This window comes from Mobula hypostoma, chromosome 8 (genome assembly GCF_963921235.1).
Source record: "Mobula hypostoma chromosome 8, sMobHyp1.1, whole genome shotgun sequence".
NCBI classification, from domain to species: domain Eukaryota; kingdom Metazoa; phylum Chordata; class Chondrichthyes; order Myliobatiformes; family Myliobatidae; genus Mobula; species Mobula hypostoma.
This window is the reverse complement of record NC_086104.1, coordinates 10,182,800-10,195,350: the sequence shown is the minus strand read 5'-3', so window position 1 is coordinate 10,195,350 and position 12,551 is coordinate 10,182,800. Positions and strand designations below refer to the sequence as shown.

At 46.4% G+C, this 12,551-nt stretch overlaps 1 protein-coding gene across 1 annotated transcript in view; it reads right to left on the bottom strand.

The window, feature by feature from the left end:
* Nucleotides 1-631: 631 nt before the first annotated feature.
* The window catches only part of si:ch211-202p1.5 (uncharacterized protein LOC103909337 homolog), a 117,884-nt gene continuing 105,964 nt past the window's right edge, over nt 632-12,551 (bottom strand). Inside the window, exons 3-4 of the mRNA XM_063054967.1 lie at nt 9,206-9,334; nt 632-751 (exon numbers count right to left, since the gene is read on the bottom strand). Of these exons, the coding sequence (XP_062911037.1) occupies nt 640-751; nt 9,206-9,334 (241 nt within the window). The 3' untranslated portion in view covers nt 632-639. The remainder of the gene's footprint in view (nt 752-9,205; nt 9,335-12,551) is intronic.

Here is a 12,551-nt window from a genome sequence, read left to right as displayed (position 1 = left end):
AATGGCAATCAACTTCTGTCGAAAAATTTGCCAGGAACAATCATGGTCATGGAAAGAGCATGAGCGCCATGTCACATGACATGGCACAGAACGAACAGATTGAGAGCGCATTGTGTTGAAGTTTAAGGAAACACAGGCTCCTTCTGCACTCTAAGAGGAGAAATGTCCTGTGCCTTTCCCTCTGAGAGGGAGATCCCATGGCTGTGGGGCATTGGGATGGGGCAATAAGGACTGTCCATTCACAGTATTCCAAGCTGCAACGGAGGTGGGGAGGGTGGGGGTGCTTGATGGAAGAGTTGGCCTTTTGTTCCTTGTCTTTTCTGGGGGATGCTGGGATTGTTGCAACGTTGTTCTATCTGAGGTATGTTAAAGTGCCAGTTATAGGGTGCTGCTGCATATCTGTAAAGACATCTGGGGCTGGGGTAAGGGGAGGGAGGTGAGAGCGGCAACAATAGTGCCTGAGACACGTCTCACCGAAGTGCAGGATCCTGGGAGATACCGCCTCACTGGACCAAGTTAACAGCCCCCGCCCCCACCGTGCTATCCCACTCCCTCCCACCATCTCTTCCCCCAACTCTGCACCCACCCCCCCCCACCACCCCATCAATTGTGCCTTTCCAGTTTCAACAGGCTCTTCATTTATTCTTCCACATCCCATGAGCCCCCTTGCAGGGCAGCTTCACCCGTCGCTCTCCACGCCCGCTTCTCCACCTCCTTCCAGAGCATTCTGACTCTTGTGTCCCTGACGTGTCTGCAAAGCACAACAGAAGACATCTCAGTTAGCAAGCAGAGCGTGGACCATTGTGGAATTCGCTGTCACACACGGCTGTGGAGGCCAAGTCACTTAAAGCAGAGATTGATCGGTTCTTGATTAGTAAGGGCATCAATGGTTATGGGGAGAAGGCAGTGGAACAGGGTTGAGAGGAATTATAAGTCAGCCATGATAGCCATAAGTTAGCCAATGGTCCGAATGGCCTAATTCTGCTCCTATGTCTTATAGTCTACTGCAGGCCCACCTGCATCTTCTGCATTGGCAAATATTCATTGCCAGGGTTTACGGGTGAAATGCATCTGCCTTCTGTCATCCCAGGAACGAGGGGCAATCTCAGTGGGGTGACGTGCCCTCCTGGGCAGATTCCCCTTGCTACTTCTAGCCTGGTTTTAAACTTGAATAAGACAGTGATGCAAGATCACTGGAGAATAGAGTCATAGACAAAGCAGCATATGAAGAGGCCCTTCAGTAAAGCAGCTAGTATAATCAGAGACTGCACCAGCCCCAGACATTCCCTCTCCTCCCCTCTCCCATCTGGTTGAACTTACAATATAAAGATCTGCATGCTCACACCACCTGCTAAAGGACATTTTCTACCCCACTGTTATAGGACTACTATGTAGGTCGCTAGTACGATAAAATGCACTCTTGACCTCACAACTTTCCTCGTTATGATTTTGAACTTGACTGTTTACCTGCACTGTACTTCCTCTGCAGCTGTTACGCTTTATTCTACATTCTGACATTGACTTGCTTTGTTCTGCCTCAATGCACTGTGTTCTGATCTGTACAAACGGCATGCAAGACAAGCTTTTCACTGTATCTCAGCACACACGACAATAATAAACCAATTCCAGTCCCTCTGGCAGCTCATTCAGATACACACCATCCACTGTGTGAAGAAGTTGCCTCTCAGGTCTCTTTCAAATCTCTCACTCTCACCTTAAGCCTAGTTTCTGAATCCCTATCCCCAGGTAAAAGACCAAGTGTTTTCATCATAATGAATGAATGCTCACCTGATAGAAATGTATAAAATTATGCAAGACATAGATAGGTATCTTTTCCCCAGGGTTGGACTGTCTAACACCAGGCAGCATGATTTTAAGGTGAGAGAGGGGAAACTGAAAGGCGGTAGGACCACAAGACATACGAGAAGCATTACCTACATTCTGCCCATTGACTCTGCACCCCCATCCCACCATGGCTGATTTATTTTCCCTCTCGAACCCATTTTCATATCTGATATGTATGACTCACTTTCTTGTGATATAAACGCAAAGAGTGCTGGAGGCTTGGAATGTGCTGCCGGGCTGGTGGTACGCGCTGCTGTGACAGAGGTGTTTAACACGCGTTTGATAGGCACACAGAACAGACCAGCAGAGCGATAGGCACTTCCGCCCACAATGGTATGCCGAACCAATTAAATTAGTAATCAAATGAACTAATTTCTTCTGCTTACACAATGTCCATATGCTTCCCTTTTCCTCACATTCACATCTCCATTGAAACATCTCTTAAGAGTCTCTGATGTTCCTGCCTCTAGGCACTGACCACTCTGTTTAAAAAGAAAACACTCCTCATATCTCCTCTGAAATTGCCCCCTCTCACCTCAAATGCATGCCCTACATAAATGTGTAGGGAATGGAAGGATATGGATGTTGTGTGGGAAGGGATGAGGCTTCCATATCTTCATTAAACTGACATGACAATGCCAGTTTGTTCCTGTGATGTACTGATCAAGTAGGCAGAAGTAGGGAGAGCGTAGAAAGAGGTCTTTTGGTCTATCATATCCATGCAGACCAGTCATCACTTATGCCAATCAACCCCTCCTTGGCCTTTTCTGCTTGGATGTCAGGAGATGTAGAGGAGGTTTAGCCCAAATGTAGAGCAGTGGAACTGACAAGAGTGATAACTTTAAGAGAATCTGCAAAATAAGAAGCCACAAGGGGCCACAAAACAAGAGAGAGCAAATACTAAACACCACGAGACAACAAAGTAATTAAAGGCTAGCAGCAACTGGTTGAGTCTGGCTGGTTTGATGAGTGAATGAGGACTGTGGGTGACAGCCGGGTTTAAATAGGATGCTGGCGGTGAGTTAGAAATGAGTGGCTGGTGACTCCTATTAGCTGGGTGGAGTCTGCATGTGCTGGCCTGACAGGATCTCTTCCCCCGACACACAGCTGGCTCCCGATAACCCACCGTGATCTGGTTGAACTCCTCGATGAGCAATGGATCCAAGAAGCAACTGGACAGCACCCAAGATCTCTCCTGCGGGTCATACCCTTCCCATTCAGTAAGGTACTGCACACCCTGTCCACAATGTCGTGAATCCATCAGTTAGTGAACCATCCTTGGTTTCATAGGTGCAGGCTCGGGAGGGTTGGCAGTCCATGGACAACAGGCTTAAGGCAGGGCACATGGAAGGTCGGTGTGATCCTGAGGGATGGTGGCAGCTGAAGATGGCAAGTGACTGGGTTAATGTGATGTGTAATCTTAAAGGGGCCAATAAAGAGCTTGCAGGATTCAATGCACATGGACAGACCTTAGGTGAACAGCCAAACACGGCCCCCAGGCTGGAGTAGTCTGGCTGAGCGCTGATAAACCTGGTGGCAGTTGGTGCGGTTAGCGGCTTCGATAGCCCTCCATGTCCTCTTTCAAAGATTCTGGCATCGGTGTACCAGGGCCCTGGCAGATGAGTCCTACACGGTTAGATCCCCCGCGGTGAACAATGGAGATTGGTGGCATGAAGCACTTTGAATGGTGACACACCTGGGGCAAAGGAGGTGTGTAGATTGTGGGACAGCTCAATCCAGAGCAGATACCTCTTCCATGTGGAAGGGTCAGACTTCTCCACTTGCTGATTGGCTCTGTAACTGACCATTGGTCCGTGGATGATAGCCAGAGGACAAACTCACTGAGGTGCAGAGCAGGGAACAGAAAGGCTCACCAGAAGCCGGAGGTGAATTGTGGGCCCCGGTTTGACACAATGTCGTGAGGGAACCCGCGGAGGTGAACTACGTATTGAAGAACCAGGTCCGCTGTTTCAGGGGCTGATGGAAGTTTGAGGAGGGCAGCGACGTGGGCCACACTGGAGAACCAGCCCACCACACTCATAATCACCGTGGCCTCACCATGACAAACCCGTGATGAAATCCATGCCGATCTGGGACCATCGCATCGGGGGATCAGTAGGGGTCACACTGGTTGGCGGAATTAGACAAGCACATTGAGGGCAGACTGGTTGGAGGAATTTGATCACATTGAGGGCTTTCCTGAATTCCGTGGTGTTATCAGGTGAAGTATCTGATTCATTGCCCCCTTACACTTTCCGGATGGTCAAAAACCCGGCACATCTCAACGGCGAATTCCCCGTAGTTATTACAAATGGAGGTTCTATTGTCCCATTTAGCGGCGACCCAGTTCCGAGCTCACCCGGTCAAGAAGGAGATGAGGAAGGCAATCTTGGCTCGGTCTGTAGGATACAGATATGACTGGAAATTGAACTGCAAGGCACACTAGGACAGGAATTTTGTTGGGATTCTGCCGTGGTGTTCGGGCACCAGAATCCAGGGCTCGGAGGGAGGAGGCTGACTGACACGGGGAGGCTGTATCATGACGGAGAGTTGGAAGAGAGTGACAAGCAGGTGGCCAGCGGCTTCCTGGTACTCGTGTTGGCAGACTTTAGGCTAGCAGACTCTGCTGGGTCAATCGACAGTTCACCCATCCTGTCAGGAGCTGTAGAAGAGGCTTGACTCAAATGCAGAGCAGCAGAGACAACTTAGTGGTGATCGATAACTTTACTCATAAAGTTCAAAACAACAAGCCACAATGGGCCATGAAACAAGAGAGAGCAGCTACTAAACAGCACAGGCAAGAAGGTGACTGAAGGCTAGGAGAAACAGGCTGCTTTGATAGTGAACGAGGACTGTGAATGAGAGCTTAGTTTAAACAGTCTGCAGGTTATGATTTGGAAATGAACGGCAGGTGACTCCTGTTAGCTGGATAGAGACTGGGAGGAGACTGCGCGTACAGGCTTGACACTGACTGCTTCCCTGCGTCCAGCTATCCAAAGACGGCAAAAAATATGTCTGGTAAATTGCCAGTGTGGAATGGTAGTTCTGTAGCACTCAGTGTGACTGATTGAGAACAGTTACTTCCCTTCAAACACTTGGAATCAGAATCAGGCTTATTATCACTAACATATGTTGTGAAATTTGATGTTTTGCAACAGCAGTACATAATCAAGAAATGACAATAGAAGCATTCTCTCAGAAGCCACTTTACTGGATACTTCCTGTACGTGACAAAGTGACCCCTGAGTGTACATTGTGGTTTCTGCTGCTGTAGTCCACCCACTTCAAGGTTTGATTGACCTGTTGTGCATTCAGAGACTCTCTGCCACACACAACTGTTGTAACGCGTGGTTATTTGAATAACAGTCGCCTCCTTATCAGCTTGAACCAGTCTGGCCGTTCCCTTCTGAACTCTCATTAACAAAACGTTTTCACCTACAGATCTGCCCCTCACTGGATCTTTCTGTAAACTCTAGAGAATGTTGTGAGTGAAAATCCCAGGAGCTCAGCAGTTTCTGAGATACTCAAACCACCCCATTTGGCACCAACAATCATCCCACAGTCATATAACCATATAACAACTACAGCAGGGAAACAAGCCATCTCAGCCCTTCTAGTCCATGCCGAACTCTTGCTATCACCTAGTCCCACCGACCTGCACTCAGCCCAGAACCCTCCATTCCTTTCCTATCCATATAGCTATCCGATTTTACTTAAAATGACAGTATTGAACCTGCCTCAGCCACTTCTGCTGGAAGCTTGTTCCACAAAGCTGCCACTGTCTGAGTAAAGAAGTTCCCCCTCAAAGTCACTTAGATCACATTTCCTCCCCCATTCTGATGTTTGGACTGAACAACAACTGAACGTCTTGACCATGTCTGCATGCTTTTATGCACTGAGTTGCTGCCACACGATTGGCTGATTAGAACATAAGACCATAAGAAATAGGAGCAGGAGTAGGCCACCTGGCCCGTCGAGCCTGCTCCACCATTCAATAAGATCATGGCAGATCTAGCCATGGACTCATCTCCACCTGCTTGCCTTTTCCCCATAACCTAATTCCCCAACTATGCAAAAATCTTAAATATTTACAATAATGTACAGGTGTACCTAATAAAGTGGCCATGAATAAATATTTGTCATACATTATTGTTTGTTTGAATCAGATTCAACCTCCACCTCCTCTTCTCCAAGGAAAGCAAGATGAATTCTTGACCTCACAATCTACCTTGTTATGGGCTCTTGCATCTTATTGTCTGTCTGCATTGCACTTCCTGTGTAACTTTGTTCTGCAGTCTGTTATTGTTTTGCCTTGATGCACTGAAGTGATCAGTATGGATGGCATGCAAAATAATATTTTTCACTGTCCCAGAGGACATGTCCCCTTATTGGTCCCCTTCTGTCAGCTAGGAGGTATAGGAGTCTGAAGCCCACACTCAACCATTCAGGGAGAGTGTCTTCCCCTTTGTTATCAGGTTTCTGGATCGTCCATGAATGCATGAACACTACCTCATCATTCACTCGTTTGGCCTATTCACTTCTTTTGTAATTCACAGGAATTTTATGTGTACCACTGCTACAAAACAACAGGTTTCACACAAGTGATAATAAACCTGATTCTGATGCTGAGATGACAATAATAAACCAGCTTACCAATTCACATCACAATGGCAGATGAAATTTAATGCAGACAAGTGCAAGGTGTTGAATTTCAGGGTAGGTCTTACACAGTGAACAGTTGGGTACTGAGGAGTGTGGTAGAACAAGGGGATCGGGTCCATAATTAATTGAAAGTGGCATCACAGCTTGACAGGGTCGTAAAGAAGGCATATTGGCCTTCATAAATCAATGTATTGCATACAGGAGATGGAACTTTATGTTGAAGTTGTACAAGACATTGCTGAGGCCTAATTTGGAGTATTGAGCGCAGTTTTGGCCACCAACCTACAGAAAAGATGTAAATAAAGTTGAAAGAGTTCAGCACAAATTTACCAAGATGTAGCTGGGGCTGCAGGACCTGAGTTATAAGGAAAGATTGAATAGGTTTAGGATTTTATTCCTTGGAACGTAGAAAATTGAGAGGAGATTTGCTAGAGGTATACAAATTATGAGGGGTATAGATAGGATAAATACAAGCAGGTTTTCTCCACTGGACCTCATGGGTTAAGGATGAAAGGTGTGTGGTTTTAAGGGTAACATGAGGGAAGCGTCTTCACTCATAACGTTATGAGAGTGTGGAACGAGCTGCCAATGCCAGTGATGCACGTGAGCTTGATTTCAATATTTAAGAGAAAGTTGGATAAGTATATGGATGGTAGGGGTATGGAGGGCTATAGTCCTGGTGTGGGTCAATGGGAGTAGGCAGTTTAAATGGTTCTGCATGATCTAGATGGGCTGAAGGGCCTGTTTCTGTACTATGCTTTTCTATGACTCTATGTCTCCATCATGTTTCCTTGTGAAAACTTCATTTATTTGACTCTCAATATGTCTGGTTCTTTAATTAGTAAATAAAATTTTAACATAGTATTGACAATAACAAATGAGGAAGTGAAATACCTGAATTTGCAGAATTAAATATTGAGTCTGGAAGACTGTAAATGAGCCCGGGCAGAAGATGGAGTGTTACTTATCAAACTCGTGTTGATCTACAACTGGTCAGTTCTGCTGTAGGCAATGTATCTTATTGACACCACTTGCTGCATTATAAGAGGGATGTGGAAGCTTTAGAGAGGATACATTCAAATTTTACCAGGATGCTGCCTGGACTAGAAAGCATGTTTTACGAGATTAGGTTGTGCAAACAAGGCCCTTTCTCTTTGGAGCATATGAGGATGAGAGGTGATTTGATAGAGGTGTATAAATTTAGGAAAGGCAAAGACAAAGCGTGGACTGCCAACAGCTTTTTCCCAGGGCAGCAGAGGCCAAAACCAGAGGACATCAATTTAAGAGGGGGAGGTAGAGGAAAGTAGAGGGGGAGGTTAAAAGTAAGTTTTTTACACAGAAAATGGTGGGTGTGCGGAATGGACGGCATGATGATGGTGGACAGATGATGGTGGATGCTGATACATTAGGAACATTCAAGAGACACAGGTTGAGTCAGTAGTGAAGAAGGCGAATGCAATGTTGGCATTCATTTCTAGAGGAGTAAAGTATAGGAGCAGGGATGTGATGTTGAGGCTCTATAAGGCGCTGGTGAGACCTCACTTGGAGTACTGTGGGCAGTTTTGGTCTCCTTATTTAAGAAAGGATGTAAAAGTTGCTGGTGAACGCAGCAAGCCAAGCAGCATCTCTAGGAAGAGGTGCAGTCGACGTTTCAGGCCGAGACCCTTCGTCAGGACTAACTGAAGGAAGAGTGAGTAAGGGATTTGAAAGTTGGAGGGGGAGATCTCCCCCTCCCCCTCCAACTTTCAAATCCCTTACTCACTGTTCCTTCAGTTAGTCCTGACGAAGGGTCTCGGCCTGAAATGTCGACTGCACCTCTTCCTAGAGATGCTGTCTGGCCTGCTGCGTTCATTAGCAACTTTTATGTGTGTTGCTTGAATTTCCAGCATCTGCAGAATTCCTGTTGTTTAAGAAAGGATGTGCTGTCTTTGGAGAGGGTACAGAGAAGATTCACTAGAATGATTCCGGGAATGAGAGGTTTAACATATGAGGAACGTTTGTCTGCTCTTGGACTGTATTCCTTGGAGTTTAGAAGAATGAGGGGAGACCTCATAGAAACATTTCGAATGTTAAAAGGCATGGACAGAGTGGATGTGGCAAAGTTGTTTCCCATGATGGGGGAGTCTAGTACGAGAGGGCATGACTTAAGAATTGAAGGGCGCCCTTTCAGAACAGAAATGTGAAGAAATTTTTTTAGTCAGAGGGTGGTGAATCTATAGAATTTGTTGCCATGGGCAGCAGTGGAGGCCAAGTCATTGGGTGTATTTAAGGCAGAGATTGATAGGTATCTGAGTAGCCAGGGCATCAAAGGTTATGGTGAGAAGGCGGGGGAGTGGGACTAAATAGGAGAATGCATCAGCTCATAATAAAATGGTGGAGCAGACTCGATGGGCCGAATGGCTGACTTCTGCTCCTTTGTCTTATGGTCTTATGGAGACACTTAGATAGGAATATGGATGATAGAAAGATTGAGGGCTATGCTGGAGGGAAGGATTAGATTGAGCTGGGCAGAACATTGAGGACTGTAGGGCCAGTACTGTGCTGTTATGTTCCACGTTCAGTGTTCAATGTCCTATCCTTGATCTGACGGGCTTTTCCCACCGTTCGAACCTGCACTGCATGACTTCTAACAATAATCAAATAATTTGCAAAGACCATAAACATGATACAGACTACCAGCTGAATCCCTACTCCGTACCGTGGATCTCTGCTCACCAACCGACAGTAGCTCTGGCACTCAGTGTCACTGCTCTTAGCGCATAAACAGCGCCTCAGTTCCCGCTTTCGGCGCATCACTGGGTGCCCCAGACCGTACGGAACAACTTGGCTGCAAAGAAGAAGATGGTGGTTAGAGTTCACAGTCCCAGGTGACCGCGGATTTTTGTCATCTATTCTCAGGTTGAGAACAACCATCAGACTGTAACACACAGGAGTAGAATTAGGCCATTTGGCCCATTGAGGTGGTCTACCATACAATCTTCGCCAATTTTTTTCCAAACCAACACATAAAATGATGGAGGAACTCAGCAGGTCAGCCAGCAACTCTGGAGAGGGAATAAACAGGTGATGATTTGGGCTGAGACCCTTCATCAGGACTGGAAAGGAAGGGAATAGGGTGGGTAAAGAACTGGAAGGTGATAGGTGAGACCAGGTGAGGGGAAAAGTATGTGGGTCAATGAGGGTTTCCAGTCCTTGGCCCTGGACTACTTTTGATTTGAGCCTCTATCTTCCAGCTTGCCGACTTTAGTCTTTCACCTTCAGCCCTCTACTTCCAGACTCATCACACTTTGCACTTTGACCTTCAGCTTTGCCCTCCAAACTTCGCTGACCTCTGGGTCACTCCCACCTATCACCTTCCTACATCTTACCTCATCCTCTCTCCCCCTCGACAGGTACAGCAGGTACAGCAGGCAGTGAAGAAAGCTAATGGCATGTTGGCCTTCATAACAAGGGGAGTTGAGTTTAGGAGCAAAGAGGTCCTTCTGCAGTTGTACAGGGCCCTGGTGAGACCACACTTGGAGTATTGTGTACAGTTTTGGTCTCCAAATTTGAGGAAGGACATTCTAGCTTTTGAGGGAGTGCAGCGTAGGTTCACGAGGTTAATTCCTGGGATGGCGGGACTGTCATATGTTGAAAGATTGGAGTGACTGGGCTTATATACACTGGAATTTAGAAGGATGAGAGGAGATCTGATTGAAACATATAAGATTATTAAGGGATTGGACACGCTAGAGGCAGGAAACATGTTCCCGATGTTGGGGAGTCCAGAACCAGAGGCCACAGTTTAAGAATAAGGGATAGACCACTTAGAACAGAGTTGAGGAAAAACTTTTTCACACAGAGGATTGTGGTTCTGTGGAATGCTCTGCCTCAGAAGGCAGTGGAGGCCAATTCTCTGGATTCTTTCAAGAAGGAGTTAGATAGAGCTCTTAAAGATAATGGAGTCAAGGGATATGGGGAGAATGCAGGAAAAGGGTACTGATTGTGGATGATCAGCCATGATCACAGTGAATGGAGATGCTGGCTTGAAGGGCTGAATGGCCTACTCCTGCACCTATTGTCTATTGTCTATTATTGTCTATTGACTGGTTTCACCTGGCTTCATCTATCACCTGCCAGCATTTACTTCTTCCCCTTCCCCTCACTGTATTATCTTGGCTCCTACTCTCTTCCTTTCAAGTCCCGATGAAGGCATCGGCCAAAAACGTCAACTGTTTATTCCTCTCTATAAATACTGCCAGCATGTGTCCTTTCAGCATTTTGTGTATGTTGCTCTGGGTTTCCAGTATCTGCAGAAACTCCTGTGTTTCAGTATCCCAAAGAGTAAGATTCATGTCCTGGCAATGTTCCAAATTCCACACTGCTTGTCAATTAGTCATGACCATATCACTCTCTGATGGAATACAGTAATCACATAAACATTCAATTATTGGATAAACATACCGAGAGCTGATCCAGATTTATAAATTTCACTCGCATTATTAACAGCTGAGGCATTTATATTTGTTAATTGTACCAGAAGTTAACAGCTTGTATCAATAATAGTGAACTAACTGTACCAAGTTCTGGAAGTATTCAGCAGGTCAGTCATCAACTGTGATGAGAGAAACATTAACGCTTTAACTCATGAAGTCATTTATACAACACAGAAACAGGCCCTATTGCTCATCTAGTCCATATTCACCAAGATTCCCATCTAAGCTAGTCCCATTTGACTTCCTTTCAACCATATCCTTCTAAACCAGGGGTTCTCAACCCTTCTTGTGCCACTGATGCCTTCCATTAACAGAGGGTTGGTGAATTCCAGGTTAGGGATGCCTGCAGACCATTCCCATCCATGTACCTGTCCAAGTAGCCTCTCAAAGTCCAACCCCGCGTCTCTGTCTTGAGAGGTGGAAATGGGTAAGGCCAGCCAACAGGGCTCTGGTGAAGCTGTATAAGCCAATCCCCTGTACAGTGGACGTAATGGATTGCGGAAGCATTGCTTATATTGACTCCAGAGGGTAATGGAGATGGGAGGTTATCAATGGCCTATGATCCACTGGGGGCTAAGGGCCCAAGAAAGCACCCCTGTTCAAATAGAGCATGGAACATACAGCACTGCAGTAGAGTACAGGCTCTTAAGACCGTAAGATATAGGAGCAGAAGTAGACCATTCAGCCCATCGAGTCTACTCTGCCATTCAATCATACACTGATCCAATTTTTCCAGTCATCCCCACTGCTCTGCTTTCTCCCCATACCCTTTGATGCCCTGGCTAATCAAGAACCTATCTATCTCTTCAGCCCACGATACATGATGGAGAGTATATTCACTGGTTGCATCACAGCCTGATATGGAAACACTAATGCCCTCGAACAGAAAAGCCCACAAAAAGTAGTGGATACGGCCCAGTCCATCACAGGTAAAGCCCTCCCCATCAATGAGCACATCTGCAAGCAGCATCCATCAGCAAGGGCCCCCACCACCCAGTTCATGCTCTCTTCTCCCTGCTGCCATCAGAAAGGAGGCACAGGAGACTCAGGACCCACAACACCAGGTTCCATAACAGTTATTACCCTTCAATCATTAGGCTGTTGAACCAGGGTGGATAACTCCACTGTGTTGGTGCATGGCCAAGTGGTTAAGGCGTTCGTCTAGCGATCTGAAGATCGCTAGTTCGAGCCTTGGCTGAGGTAGCGTGTTGTGTCCTTGAGCAAGGCACTTAATCACACATTGCTCTGCGACGACACCAGTGCCAAGCTGTACGGGTCTTAATGCCCTTCCCTTGGACAACATCGGTGGTGAGGAGATGGGAGACTTGCAGCATGGGCAACTGCTGGTCTTCCGTACAACCTTGCCCAGGCCTGCGCCCTGGAAACCTTCCAAGGCGCAAATCCATGGTCTCATGAGACTAACGGATGCTTATATAAACTTCACTAAACTGATCTTTGAACACCACTTATGGACTCAGTTTCAAGGACTTTCCAAATCATGTTCTCAGTATTATTTACTTACTTTGCTATTAATATTATTATTTGTTTGTTTTGTATTTGCACATTGGT